The sequence below is a fragment of the Oryctolagus cuniculus genome, chromosome 12, assembly GCF_964237555.1.
Source record: "Oryctolagus cuniculus chromosome 12, mOryCun1.1, whole genome shotgun sequence".
NCBI classification, from domain to species: Eukaryota; Metazoa; Chordata; class Mammalia; order Lagomorpha; family Leporidae; genus Oryctolagus; species Oryctolagus cuniculus.
The window spans coordinates 65,974,351-65,986,608 of NC_091443.1; the positions used below are offsets into that span (position 1 = coordinate 65,974,351).

The 12,258-nt window shown below is 40.5% G+C and overlaps 1 protein-coding gene across 5 annotated transcripts in view; it reads right to left on the reverse strand.

The window, feature by feature from the left end:
• UBR1 (ubiquitin protein ligase E3 component n-recognin 1) overlaps positions 1–12,258 on the reverse strand; it is a 169,001-nt gene that overhangs the window by 44,891 nt on the left and 111,852 nt on the right. For 4 of the 5 annotated variants that reach the window (XM_070054077.1, XM_070054074.1, XM_070054075.1 and 1 more), the window contains 4 exons: positions 11,478–11,683; positions 8,832–8,925; positions 7,910–8,059; positions 2,047–2,144 (listed from right to left, as the gene is read on the reverse strand). In XM_070054077.1, coding sequence (XP_069910178.1) covers positions 2,047–2,144; positions 7,910–8,059; positions 8,832–8,925; positions 11,478–11,683 — 548 coding nt within the window. The remainder of the gene's footprint in view (positions 1–2,046; positions 2,145–7,909; positions 8,060–8,831; positions 8,926–11,477; positions 11,684–12,258) is intronic. The other variant, XM_070054073.1, reaches the window with a different exon arrangement.

The window sequence follows — 12,258 nt, forward strand, 5'->3', positions numbered from 1 at the left end:
TTTTAATTTTCTTTATGAATTAAACAACACTGAATGAAAACAAAGAAGCTGAATTCACTATATTTTCCTTCTTCTCTCCTAACCTCATCATACCTGTAAATGGGAATAAAGGATATTCTTACTCTTTATTTGCAATGCTTCCTTTGCAATCTCTTGGCTGTTTATTTTCTCCTAACAATTACTGAATAAGCATTCAGAGAGTAATTATCAACGCCTACTGCCACCACTTCTCATCACCTCATAGTAAGACCACAGCAACAAATTCCTGATTAATCTTATTTTAAAAAAGATTTATTTATTTACTTGAAAGGCAGAGTTACAGAGAGGCAGAGGCAGAGAGAGAAAGTCCTCCATCAGCTGGTTCACTCCCTAGATGGCCACAATGGCCAGAGCTGCACCAATCCCAAGCCAGGAGCCGGGAGATTCTTCCAGGTCTTCCACTTGGGTGCAGGGGCCCAAGGACTTGGGCCACCTTTTACTGCTTTCCCAGGCCACAGCAGAGAGCTGGATTAAAAGTGGAACAGCTGGGATTCGAACTAGCACCCATATGGGATGCTGGCACTGCAGGTGGCAGCTTTACCTACTACTCCACAGCACTGGCCCCTTCTGATTAATCTTACATGAATCATCTCTTCATATCTCCAATTCACCCAATGAAAAACTCTCGCATCAAAAAGATAGCAGAATAAATGCTAATGACATACTTCAAAAATTTTAATCACTTTTTTGGATTAAAAAATTTATTTGAGAAGTAGATACACACACACAGAAACTCACAGCTCCCATATGCTGGTTCACTTCTCAAACGCCAAATGGGGTGAGCCAGGCTAAAGCCAGGAACCAGGAACTCAATGCAGGTATCACACATGGGTTACAGGGACCCAACTACTTGGGTCATTACTGCTGCCTCCCAGGGTACACAATGGTAGGAAGTTGGAACTGGGAGTAGAGCTGGGACTCAACTAGTTATCTTAACTGCCATGCCAAACACCAGCCCCTCTTACTGATTTTAGATAGATCTTGGATCAAAGATTTATTTATTTAAATTTAATTTACTTATTTTTACCACTTGAAAGGTAGTGTGATCGACAGAGAGAAAATGGAAGAAGGAGACAGGGTCGGGGGAGAGAGACAGAGAGAGAGACAGAGAGAGACTTTCCGTCTGCAGGTTTACTCCCCAAACACTCCCAACAGCGAGGGCTGGGCCAGGCCAAAGCCAGGAACCTGGAAAAGTCCATCCAGGTCTCCCATGTGGATGGATGGCAAGGGCCAAAGCATATCAGCCATCATCCATTTGCTCTCTGGGATGCATTAGCAGAAAGCTGGATCAGAAGAGTAGTATAGCTGAGACTTGAACTGGCACTCCGATATGGGATGCAATTGTCCTGAACAGTAGCTTAAGCTGCTGAGCCACAACACCTGCCTCAGATCTAAGATTTAAATCTAAGTAATCTGACTCCAGGTTAATCTCTAACTATAGGCCTTCCAGGATGAAAAACAACTAAGCTGAGTGAGATGATTTAAGCCAGACTTAGTAATGGCTTAAGAAAACTTTATTTCGGCTGGCGCCGCGGCTCACTAGGCTAATCCTCCGCCCTGTGGCGCCGGCACACCAGGTTCTAGTCCCGGTCGGGGCGCCGGATTCTGTCCCGGTTGCCCCTCTTCCAGTCCAGCCCTCTGCTGTGGCCCGGGAGTGCAGTGGAGGATGGCCCAAGTGCTTGGGCCCTGCACCCCATGGGAGACCAGGAGAAGCACCTGGCTCCTGCCATCGGATCAGCGCGGTGCGCCGGCCGCCCGTGGCGGCCATTGGAGGGTGAACCAACAGCAAAAGGAAGACCTTTCTCTCTGTCTCTCTCTCTCACTGTCCACTCTGCCTGTCAAAAAAAAAAAAACAAACAAACAAAAAAAAACAAAAAAACACTTTATTTCCAGGTATTCAATAAATCTGTAGTTATAAATCACATTTAGCATAATAATTACTTTAAAATATTAAAGATTCTAATACATAATTTTCACATAGCTAATATAAAATACATTTAAGCAAACCTTTAGCATGTTTCATATTATAACCTGATATTCTGGCCAGTACAGTCTGAATCCACTGTGCCAAGGTCAAAAGTTGAGCAAGAGCTTCTGCATTCTCACTGAAAAATGATATTTAAAAATTATTAAAGTCATTGTAGAAAATCAAACTGAAAAGCTGAATTTGCAGTCCTTCCTTAAATCAATGGCTATGTAAAAATGACAAATTTCTCCAGATTAACTTTCTAGGTCATAGAAACATGTCTAAATATTTAGCTTTCGGAGGAGGGAGAGGAATTTTAAAAGTACTATAAGGAATAAGATACCACCCATATGCCCCATCACTCAGAAGTAATAAACACCAGTAAACTGAATTACCATTCTAACAATTCAAGACAAAAGCTAGGTGTTGTTACTGACTTCTCTGATTCCCTCATACCCTACATATTTTAGTTTATTAGCTATTCTTGCAGATCTTACCTTCCAAATATATCCCAAGTTGATCACTTGTTTCTACCCCTACCACTATTTACCCAAGTCCAGGTCATATTATCCCTTACCTGGACTACTTCAATAGACTCCTAACTTTCTTCCTGCTTCTATTCCTGTGTTTCATTAAGTATGAATTCATCATACAACAGCCAGAGGAATCTTCTAAAAATATAAATTGGCTCATATCACTTCCCTATTCAAAATATTGCAACAGTTTTCCACCACATATAAAATAAAAATTCTAACTTCTAATCTTATCTTCTTTGGTTCTTTGCTTGTTCTATTCCAGATATACTACCTTCTTGTTATACCTCAAACACGCCAACCATGTTCCTATCTTGGGGCCTTTGCTCTTAACGTTGCCTTTGCTTAGAATTCTCTGATCCTAGACAGTAGTACTGTTGTCTCTCACTTCATTCAGGTTTCCACTCAAATGTCACCATCTCAAGGAAGACTCCCTAACAACTCTATCTATAAGTAGCTGTATGCCCCAGTCTGTCTTTAGCTCTTTACCCTTTGGCTTTTGTTTTCTTATAGGATTTCTCATTACTCAACACTCTGTATTTATTGGTTTATTGCCTGCCTGTCTTTTCTGGAATGTAAATTTCATTAGGACAGGGATTTGATTCAGACTGTTAAGTGAAAAACAAAAGGGACCAGGAATAATGTTATTAAAAAGCACTATAAACAAGAATCCACTGACTGATAGGACAGTCTTGAATGAGGTTTAAAAATAAAATGAATTGTGCCAAAATCTGCAATATCTAGGTAAGAGAAAGTTTTTGGTTCTCAAAAATGAAAGTATAGTACTATGGATACTATGAATTATATGGGACCAATTTTCTTAAAAAGATACAAGCTTGATAGTTTTAAACTTTAAACAAATTTATATTCATTTTATCAAAATATTAATTTTGATCAAACTTTATATTTTAACTTTAATATCCTAGATTATAATTAACACCGATATTCTAAAAAGCAAAAAGGCTAATACATTCAAATACACAGGTAAGTTCAAGTGCCTGATACAGTAGTAAAACTGTTACTGTAGATTAAAAGGGTCCTACAGTTCAAAAAGACCTAGTTGGGGCTGGTGCTGTAGTGTAGTGGGTAAAACCATCACCTGCAATGCCACCAACCCATATGGGCACCAGCTCAAGTCTCAGCTGCTCCACTTCTGATCCAGCTCTCTGCTATGGCCTAAGAAAGCAGTAGAAAATGACCCAAGTACTTGGGTCCCTGCACACGTGTGGGAGGCCTGGAAGAAGCTCCTGGTTCTTGGCTTTGGATCAGAGCAGCTCTGGCTGTTGCAGCCATCTAGGGAATGAACCAGTGGGTGGAAGATCTCTGTGTCTCTTTCTCTGTCTCTACCTCTCCGTAACTCTGCCTTTCAAATAAATAAATAAATGTTAAAAAAAAAAAAAAAAAAAAAAAAACACCTTGTCACATGGATCAGTTTTTCTTACTTTAGAAAAGATTCCCTGGGGTCACCATTGTGGTGTAGCGGGTTAAGCCACTGCCTGAGACACCAGCATCCCATATGGGCGATGGTTTGATTCCTGCTGCGCCACTTCCATTCAAGCCCCCTGATAATGCACCTGGAAAAGCAACAGATGATGGCCAGTACCTAGGCCCCTGCCACTCACATGCAAGATCTGGATGGAATTCCTGGCTCCTGGCCGTTGTGGCCATTTAGGGAATAAACCAGTGGATGAACGATCTCTCTGACTTTTCTCCTCTGTCACTCTGCCTTTCAAATAAATAAAATAAATCTTAAAAAAGGAAGCAAAGTAGGAAGGAAGGAAGGGGAGGGAGGGAGGATGGACAGCTGATAAATTCCCTGACGTAGTCTATTTTTTGTTTTTTTTAAAGATTCATTTATTTATTTGAAAGGCAGAATTATAGAGAAGGAGAGGCAGAGAAAGAAAGAAGTCTTCCATCTGTTGGTTCACTCCCAAAATGCCTGCAATGACCAGAGCTGTGTGGATCCGAAGCCAGGAGCCTAGAGCTTCTTCCAGGTCTCCCATATTGGTGCAGGGGCCCAGGAGTTGGGCTTTTTTTTTTTTTTTTTTTTTTTTTTTTTTTTTTTTTTTTTTGACAGGCAGAGTGGACAGTGAGAGAGACAGAGAGAAAGGTCTTCCTTTGCCGTTGGTTCACCCTCCAATGGCCGCCGCGGCCGGCGCGCTGCGGCCGGCGTACCGCGCTGATCCGATGGCAGGAGCCAGGAGCCAGGTGCTTTTCCTGGTCTCCCATGGGGTGCAGGGCCCAAGCACTTGGGCCATCCTCCACTGCACTCCCTGGCCACAGCAGAGAGCTGGCCTGGAAGAGGGGCAACCAGGACAGAATTCGGCGCCCCGACCGGGACTAGAACCCGGTGTGCCGGCGCCGCTAGGCGGAGGATTAGCCTAGTGAGCCGCGGCGCCGGCTGGACCATTTTCTACTGCTTTCCCAGGCTATAGCAGAGAGCTGGATGAGAAGTGGAGCAGTCGGGACTTGAACCAGTGCCCATACGGGATGCTGGCACTGCAGGCAGCAGCTTTACCTGCAATACCACAGCGCTGGCCCAGAAGCATTCTATTCTTAAAGATATAAAGGAAAGGAGTTTCCAAATATTCTTTTAGACAGTAATTCACAGGGGGCAAGCATCTAGTGAAGCAGCTAGAATGCCACCTAAGATACCTGCATCCTCTCCATTTTTGAATCCAAATTCCAGAGAGGCAGCAAATGATGGCATGTGAGACACCAGTGGAAGTATTTGGGGGAGTAAAATAGCAGATAGAAAATCTGTTTCTGTCTCTCTAACAAAGAAAGAGGAAAAAGAATAATTTACATATTTAATAATCCTTATATGAAGGAACCATTATGTAAAAAAAAAAAACCTTGGATAGGCTAACAAGAAGTTGGAAAATCACTTGATTTTATTATTATTTATTTTATTTTTATTTTCAGGTATATAGTTACATAAGACTTTAGAGTCAGATAATGGTTTAAATTCCTGATTCTGTCTCAGGAAAAGTGCAAACTACCCCTTTATTTTTGTAAAATATTTTTTTCTAATGAAACTTTATTTATTTGAAAAGTAGAAAGAGAGTTAGAGATCTCCTCATCTACTGGTTTATTCTTCAAATGCCCACAACAGCAGGAGCTGGGCCAGGCCAGAGACAAGAACTCAATTCAGGTTGCCTACTTCAGTGGCAGAGACTCAAATACTTGAGCTATCATGTGCTTCTTCCCAGCATCAGCAGGAAGCTAGAACTGGAGGCGGAATCAGGATTCAAACCCAGGCACTCTGATCCAGGATGCATTGCCTCAGATCTGGGATGCATTGCCTCAGGTGACATCTTAACCAATGAGCCAAATGCCCACCTGCAATTCCTTATCTTTTTTTCTTTAAGTTTTGTTTATTTACTTTTACTTATTTATTTTTTAAAAGTAAGCTTATTGGCCGGCGCCGTGGCTCAATAGGCTAATCCTCCACCTTGCGGCGCCGGCACACCGGGTTCTAGTCCCGGTTGGGGCGCCGGATTCTGTCCCGGTCGCCCCTCTTCCAGGCCAGCTCTCTGCTATGGCCAGGGAGTGCAGTGGAGGATGGCCCAGGTGCTTGGGCCCTGCACCCCATGGGAGACCAGGAAAAGCACCTGGCTCCTGGCTCCTGCCAGGATCAGCGCGGTGCGCCGGCTGCAGCGGCGGCCATTGGAGGGTGAACCAACGGCAAAAGGAAGACCTTTCTCTCTGTCTCTCTCTCTCACTGTCCACTCTGCCTGTCAAAAAAAAAAAAAAAAAAAAAAAAAAAAAAAAAAGTAAGCTTATTGTGGGGCACAAGCTTTTTTTTTTTTTTTTAAAGATTTATTTATTTTATTATTTGAAAGGCAGAGTTATAAAGAGGCAGAGAGAGAGAGAGAGACAGACAGACAGACAGACAGGCAGGTCTTCCATCTGCTGGTTCACTCCCCAATTGGCTGCAACAGCCAGAGCTGTGCTGATCCAGAGCTTCTCCCGGGTCTCCCACGTGGGTGTAGGGGCCCAAGGACTTGGGCCATCTTCTACTGCTTTCCCAGGTCATAGCAGAGAGCTGGATTGGAAGTGGGGCAGCTGGGACTCGAACTGGTGCCCATATGGGATGCTAGTACTACAGGTGGTGGCTTTACTTGCTATACCACAGCGCCAGCCCCTATTTCACTTAACTTAAAGGCAGAGTAACAGACAGAGACAGAGACAAAGATTGAGACAGATAGAGGGATCTCCCTTCCACTAGTTCATTCCTCAAATACTCACAAGAACAGGGGTTGGGCCACGGCAAAGCTAGGTGCCTGTAATTCTATCCAGGTCTCCCATGTAGGTAGCAGGGACCTAACAACTTAAGCCATCACCTGTTGCCTTCCACGGCATGCAAGAGCAAGAAGTGGAGCAGGAACTCGAACTCAGACACTCCAATATGCGATGTGGGCATCCTAATCCTAAGTGCTATCTTAATGCTGGGCTGCAATTTTCACCCTCTCTTTAAATGGATATAACAGTACCTACTTCATTACACTATTGCTAGCATTAAGTAAGATAATTTAGGAAGTACTTAGCAGAGTGCCTAGAATACAGTATTAGTTACTCAATAAATTTTTCTGATGCTACCTGATCTTCCTATACAACAATTTTCTATGTACCAATATGCTGAACAAGGCAATTTCCAAATCAGATTTTGCAATGACACAGAATAGCAGAGATAAACTAATTACTGATCTTGCAAACCTATCAACTTTGAACTTTAGTTACAGGAACATATTAAAAGTATTTTTTAACCAACAAAACAATTTTCTGTAGCAATACTTGGGTTTATAATTACAAATTCACTAAGTTTTAAAGAAACTGAAATAATAACAAATAGTACTGTTACCACAGAGAACACTGAGAATATAGAAATATATAATTAAGCACCCTAGTTGTTAGAAAAATGATTTTTTTTGTTTTTATTATTTTTATAGTTAATATTACCATTTGGATCTTGAGAAAAATGTAATTTTAAAAAGCTCACAAAGACCTTAAGCACTATCAAACTCCAAATAGCAACTGTGATGGTGGCAAAGGGCATACAAAAGGAATGAATTTTTTTGCATCTTATTTTCTTCCATAAGTGTTAAGAGGTTAGAGTTCCACTGCTTCAGTGGTCTTTGGTGGAAGATATATGGACAACATCCAGACTCAAGTAAAGGAGCACTCAAATCCTCTGAGACCAAACACTGGACTTTAAATCATAGTTTATAGTATGATATAAATTATGAAATAAAAGAGTGTTAATTCCTTTGAAGAGTAAAAAAGAAACCAGTATCTAACAAAAATAGGTAAAATTAAAGGATTAAAAAGAATTCCCTAAAAATTAACCAAAATACAAGTTAAAACATACCTGTTTATTTTTTGAGGTTGCAAAGGTATAATCGGGATCACAGTATTGCACAAAGACTTGCACAGAGGGCAAAGATATTCTCCACTCTCTAAGTCAAAAAGATCAACATGGATGCGTTGCTGAGAGCTCAGCTGTACAGCTTCAAAATACCTGTAAAATTCAAAACACATGTCCACTTAGAACTACAGATTTATCTTTAATCCACATTTAAATATCTGGAATTTCTGTCCCCCTCCCATCAGAAGAAAACATTTTTAGAACCTACATACAAAAATATACATGTTATGATTACAGAAAGAACAGGCTGTCCATTTTGGGGAAAAGGGGGAGATACTGGAATGTATCTCAGAACTGATACAAATTTAAAGTAAATTTACTGAATCATAACACATTTCTTGCCTCAACAGGATGCAGGTGCAATGAGGACACCACTTCCCATAGTTTCTAATGAACAACTGAGGTAGAAAGGGCTATCACAGGAAAATTATGTATTTTAATCCAATGCTAAACAGGTAAATGCTATACAAAATATTTCTCAGGAATTACATTTCTGAAATCTTATCTCCAGAGAAAGAACTAAAATGTATTATCTACTTTCTCAAAGTTGCATTTCACTGTGTGTTTTGAGGGAAATGGTAAAGATTATTGCTTCATTTCTGTGAATACTGATGAAGAGCAATTGATTAGTTTGTATAGAACAAGCCCAAAGGAATAGTGAAAACCTCAAGTTGGTAACTTTATACTCCAATCTCTAAAGCTGACAATAATTCGTATCATGCAAATACAATCAGCAATTGAAACCGCTTCAATTATTCAAATAAGAAAAAAGGAAAGAAGACATGGAAAACATGCCTTTTTGTGGCCTTTAGTGAACATCAGTGTTCCTAGTCTCTGTCAAGAACATGCCAGAAGGACAACTTACTTCTGCCAGCACACTGCATGCATTACATGACCACAGCTTCCTGTGTAAGTTCCATAGGCCAAGTCTGGATCCATGAAAAGTGGGTCCAGGGTTTCTGGTACAGGAAGACAAAAATAGGAAGTACGTGTTTATCTCTTGCAAAGTTATAATAAAAAGGAGAGGGAAAGAGAGAGAGGGAGAGAGAGAATGAGAGGATATCAGATCTAAAATTCTAATCACAACCTTCTTAGAAAAAATAAAGTGTCACAACAACATGACAGCAGGATCTATGTTTTTAAAAGCAACAAAAAGGGACTGGGCCAGCACTGTCGCCCAGTGGGTTAAAGCCCTGGCCTAAGTGGAGGATGGCCCAAGTCCTTGGGTCCCTGCACCCGCTTGGGAGACCAGGAGGAAGCACCTGGATCCTGGCTTCAGATTGGCGCAGCGCATGGGCTGTAGCTGCCATCTGGGGGGTGAACCAACGGAAGGAAGACCTTTCTCTCTGTCTCTCTCACTGTCTAACTCTGCCAGTCAAAAAAATAAATAAAATTTAAAAAATTTAAAAAAAAGCCCTGGCCTAAAGCACCGGCATCTCATATGGGCACGATTTGAGTCTTGGCTGCTCCTCTTCTGATTCAGCTCTCTGCTATGCCCTAGGAAAACAACGGAAGATGGCCCAGGTCCCTGGGCCCCTGCAAACACATGGAAGACCAGAGGAAGCTCCTAGCTCCTGCCTTCGGATGGGCGCAGCTCCGGCAGTTGCAGCCAGCTGGGGAGTGAACCAACAGATGGAAGACCTCTCTCTCTGTCTCTACCTCTCTCTGTAACTCTTTCAAATAAAAAAAAAATAAAATAAAAAGCAACAAAAAGGGGGAATATTTAAATCTAAACTCTCAGGAATAATTCCAAAATTAGTATGATTGATTAATGACAATTAAATCTTTTATCAAGATTTTAATTCTGAACATTAAATTTAAGCTACATTATTTTGGTTGCTGAAGTGATTTTTTATGATTTAAACACAATTTACTTTTATCCTTTTAAGAATATTTGAATGGGGTGATAAACATACTGCATTATAACTTAGCAGAAAAAAGCATAGATTAGGGATTTCAAGTTCTAGTTTTATCATTTCTAACTCATAGCTTTGGCTAAGTTACTTAACTTCTCTGTGCCTCAGCCCCCTCACTGGTAAAAATGGAGCCAATATTGCTATCTAACTCCTAGAGCTTTTGTAAGGATTAACTAAGCAAATATATATAAATCGCTTAAAAAGTGATTTGCATATGTTAAGTATTCAATAAATGTTAGCCTTTATTATCATTATTAGTCAAGAGTATTTTAAAATAAAACAGCTAACATCTGATGTGACATAAGGAAAACAATCTTTCATCTAATTAGTATTCTTGACAAGAAAATGTTTAACATGAATCTAGTAATGAGGCAGCAATCAAATTCACAATGTGAAACAATGCACAAGACAACTTGCCTGCATTCTCCAAACATGGTATTATGAGAAAAAAGAGAGAAAGTCAAGGAACTTTCCTAGATTAAAACACACTAAAATAAACATAATCAAAGCAACATGTTTGGATTCTGAGTTTAAAAGAAAAGTCTATGGGGCTGGCACCGTGGCGTAGTGGGTAAAGCCACTGCTTGCAGTGCTGACATCCCATACAGATGCCAATTTGAATCCCAGCTGCTCCACTTCTGTTTCAACTCCCTGCTGATGCACCTGGGAAAGCAGCAGAAGATGGCCCAAATCCTTGGGCCCCTGCACCCACGGAGAGAGACCAGGAAGAAGCTTCTGGCTCCTGGCTTCAGATCGGCCCAGCTCCAGCCACTGTGGCCATTTTGGGAGTGAATCAGCAAAGGAAGATCTCTCTCTATCTCTGCCTCTCTATAACTCTGTCTTTCAAATAAATAGATAAATCTTTAAAAAAAAGTCTAGTCATTAAAGCAATTTTGAGAACCACTTTGTAAATGTGTATTTTATAGTAAATGATATTCCTAATTATCAGTAACTTTCTTAAATATGATAATATTATGGCAAATATCTAATAGACTGTCCTTAGTTTTAGAAAATGCATGTGGACGGGGCTGGTATTGTGGCATAGCGGGTAAAGCTGCCGCCTGCAGTGCCAGCATCCCATATGGGTGCCAGTTCGAGTCCTGGCTGCTCCTCTTCCGATCCAGCTCTCTGCTATGGCCTGGGAAAGCACAGGAAGATGGCCCAAGTCCTTGGGACCCTGCATTCGCGCAAGAGACCCAGAAGACGCTCCTGGCTCCTTGCAGCCATTTGGGGAGTGAACCAGCGGATGGAAGACTTCTCTCTCTCTGCCTTTGCCTCTAACTCTGCCTTTCAAATAAATTTTTTACAAAAAATGCATATGGAAATTTTAGGGATAAATCATCATGATGCCTGCAACATACTTCATGGTTCAGAGGAAGAAAAAAAGAAAAATAGAGAAAAAGTAATGAGCTAACAAAACAAAGCAGCCAACATGGCGTATAAAAAGCTGGGGTCTATTTTACATGTGGGCTAAGTGATCTGACCAAATTAGACTAAATAAGGCCTCATTTCCAAACTTCTTGCAAATAGTAATTAATTCTAATTACAAGGTATGAAAAGAAATGCTCACAAAGATATGACTGAACAATACATACCCCCCGAGAGTTCTCTGGGTTTCCCCCTGTGCTGGGTTAAGGCAGTAGATTTCTGGACACAGGCCGAGAAAACCATGGCATTATTTTCTATTTTCACCTCTTGTTCTTCTTGGCAGAGGATGCATGTCAGCACCTCCTTTTCAGTAACAGACGGACCCCGTTTAGGACCCAGAGCAACTCTAGAGTAGTCACTGACTGCTGGGGTGCTACCAAAAGAAACGACCAGAAATGAAGACACAGGTTTTGGTCACTTATCTTTATATTTTGGTAAATTTAAGCAGGTATAGGTATGAATTTTAAGAATAAAAAATAAAAATATTTAGCAATATCTTAAAAGCTCCCTTTGGACCTTTCTGGCTTATATCAGTTAATTCACTACTAGAAAATACATTTCATATTACTAACTATTTAAAAAGAGCAAATCATAAAATGGAATGTATATTATATTTAATTTACGATACCCACAAGCTGAGGTGTTTTTTCTGAATATAAAAGCAATACATATTTACTGAAGATACTCTGGAAAATCTAGTAAAGTATAAAGGAAATAAAAAGCATTATACTCCCAAAAACCTAGAGATAATCATTAGAATCCCTGAATATTTCCTTCCAGTCTATTTGTAATGTACATTTTTACATAAATGAGATCATGTTACATACACAGATTTATTCGGTTATATCCTGCTTTACTCACTTATGTCTTTGCTATTTTATCAGGTCATTAAAATTTCCTCAGAAACATGTTTAAATGGCTGGACAGTAATCGTACTGCATGTGTCAC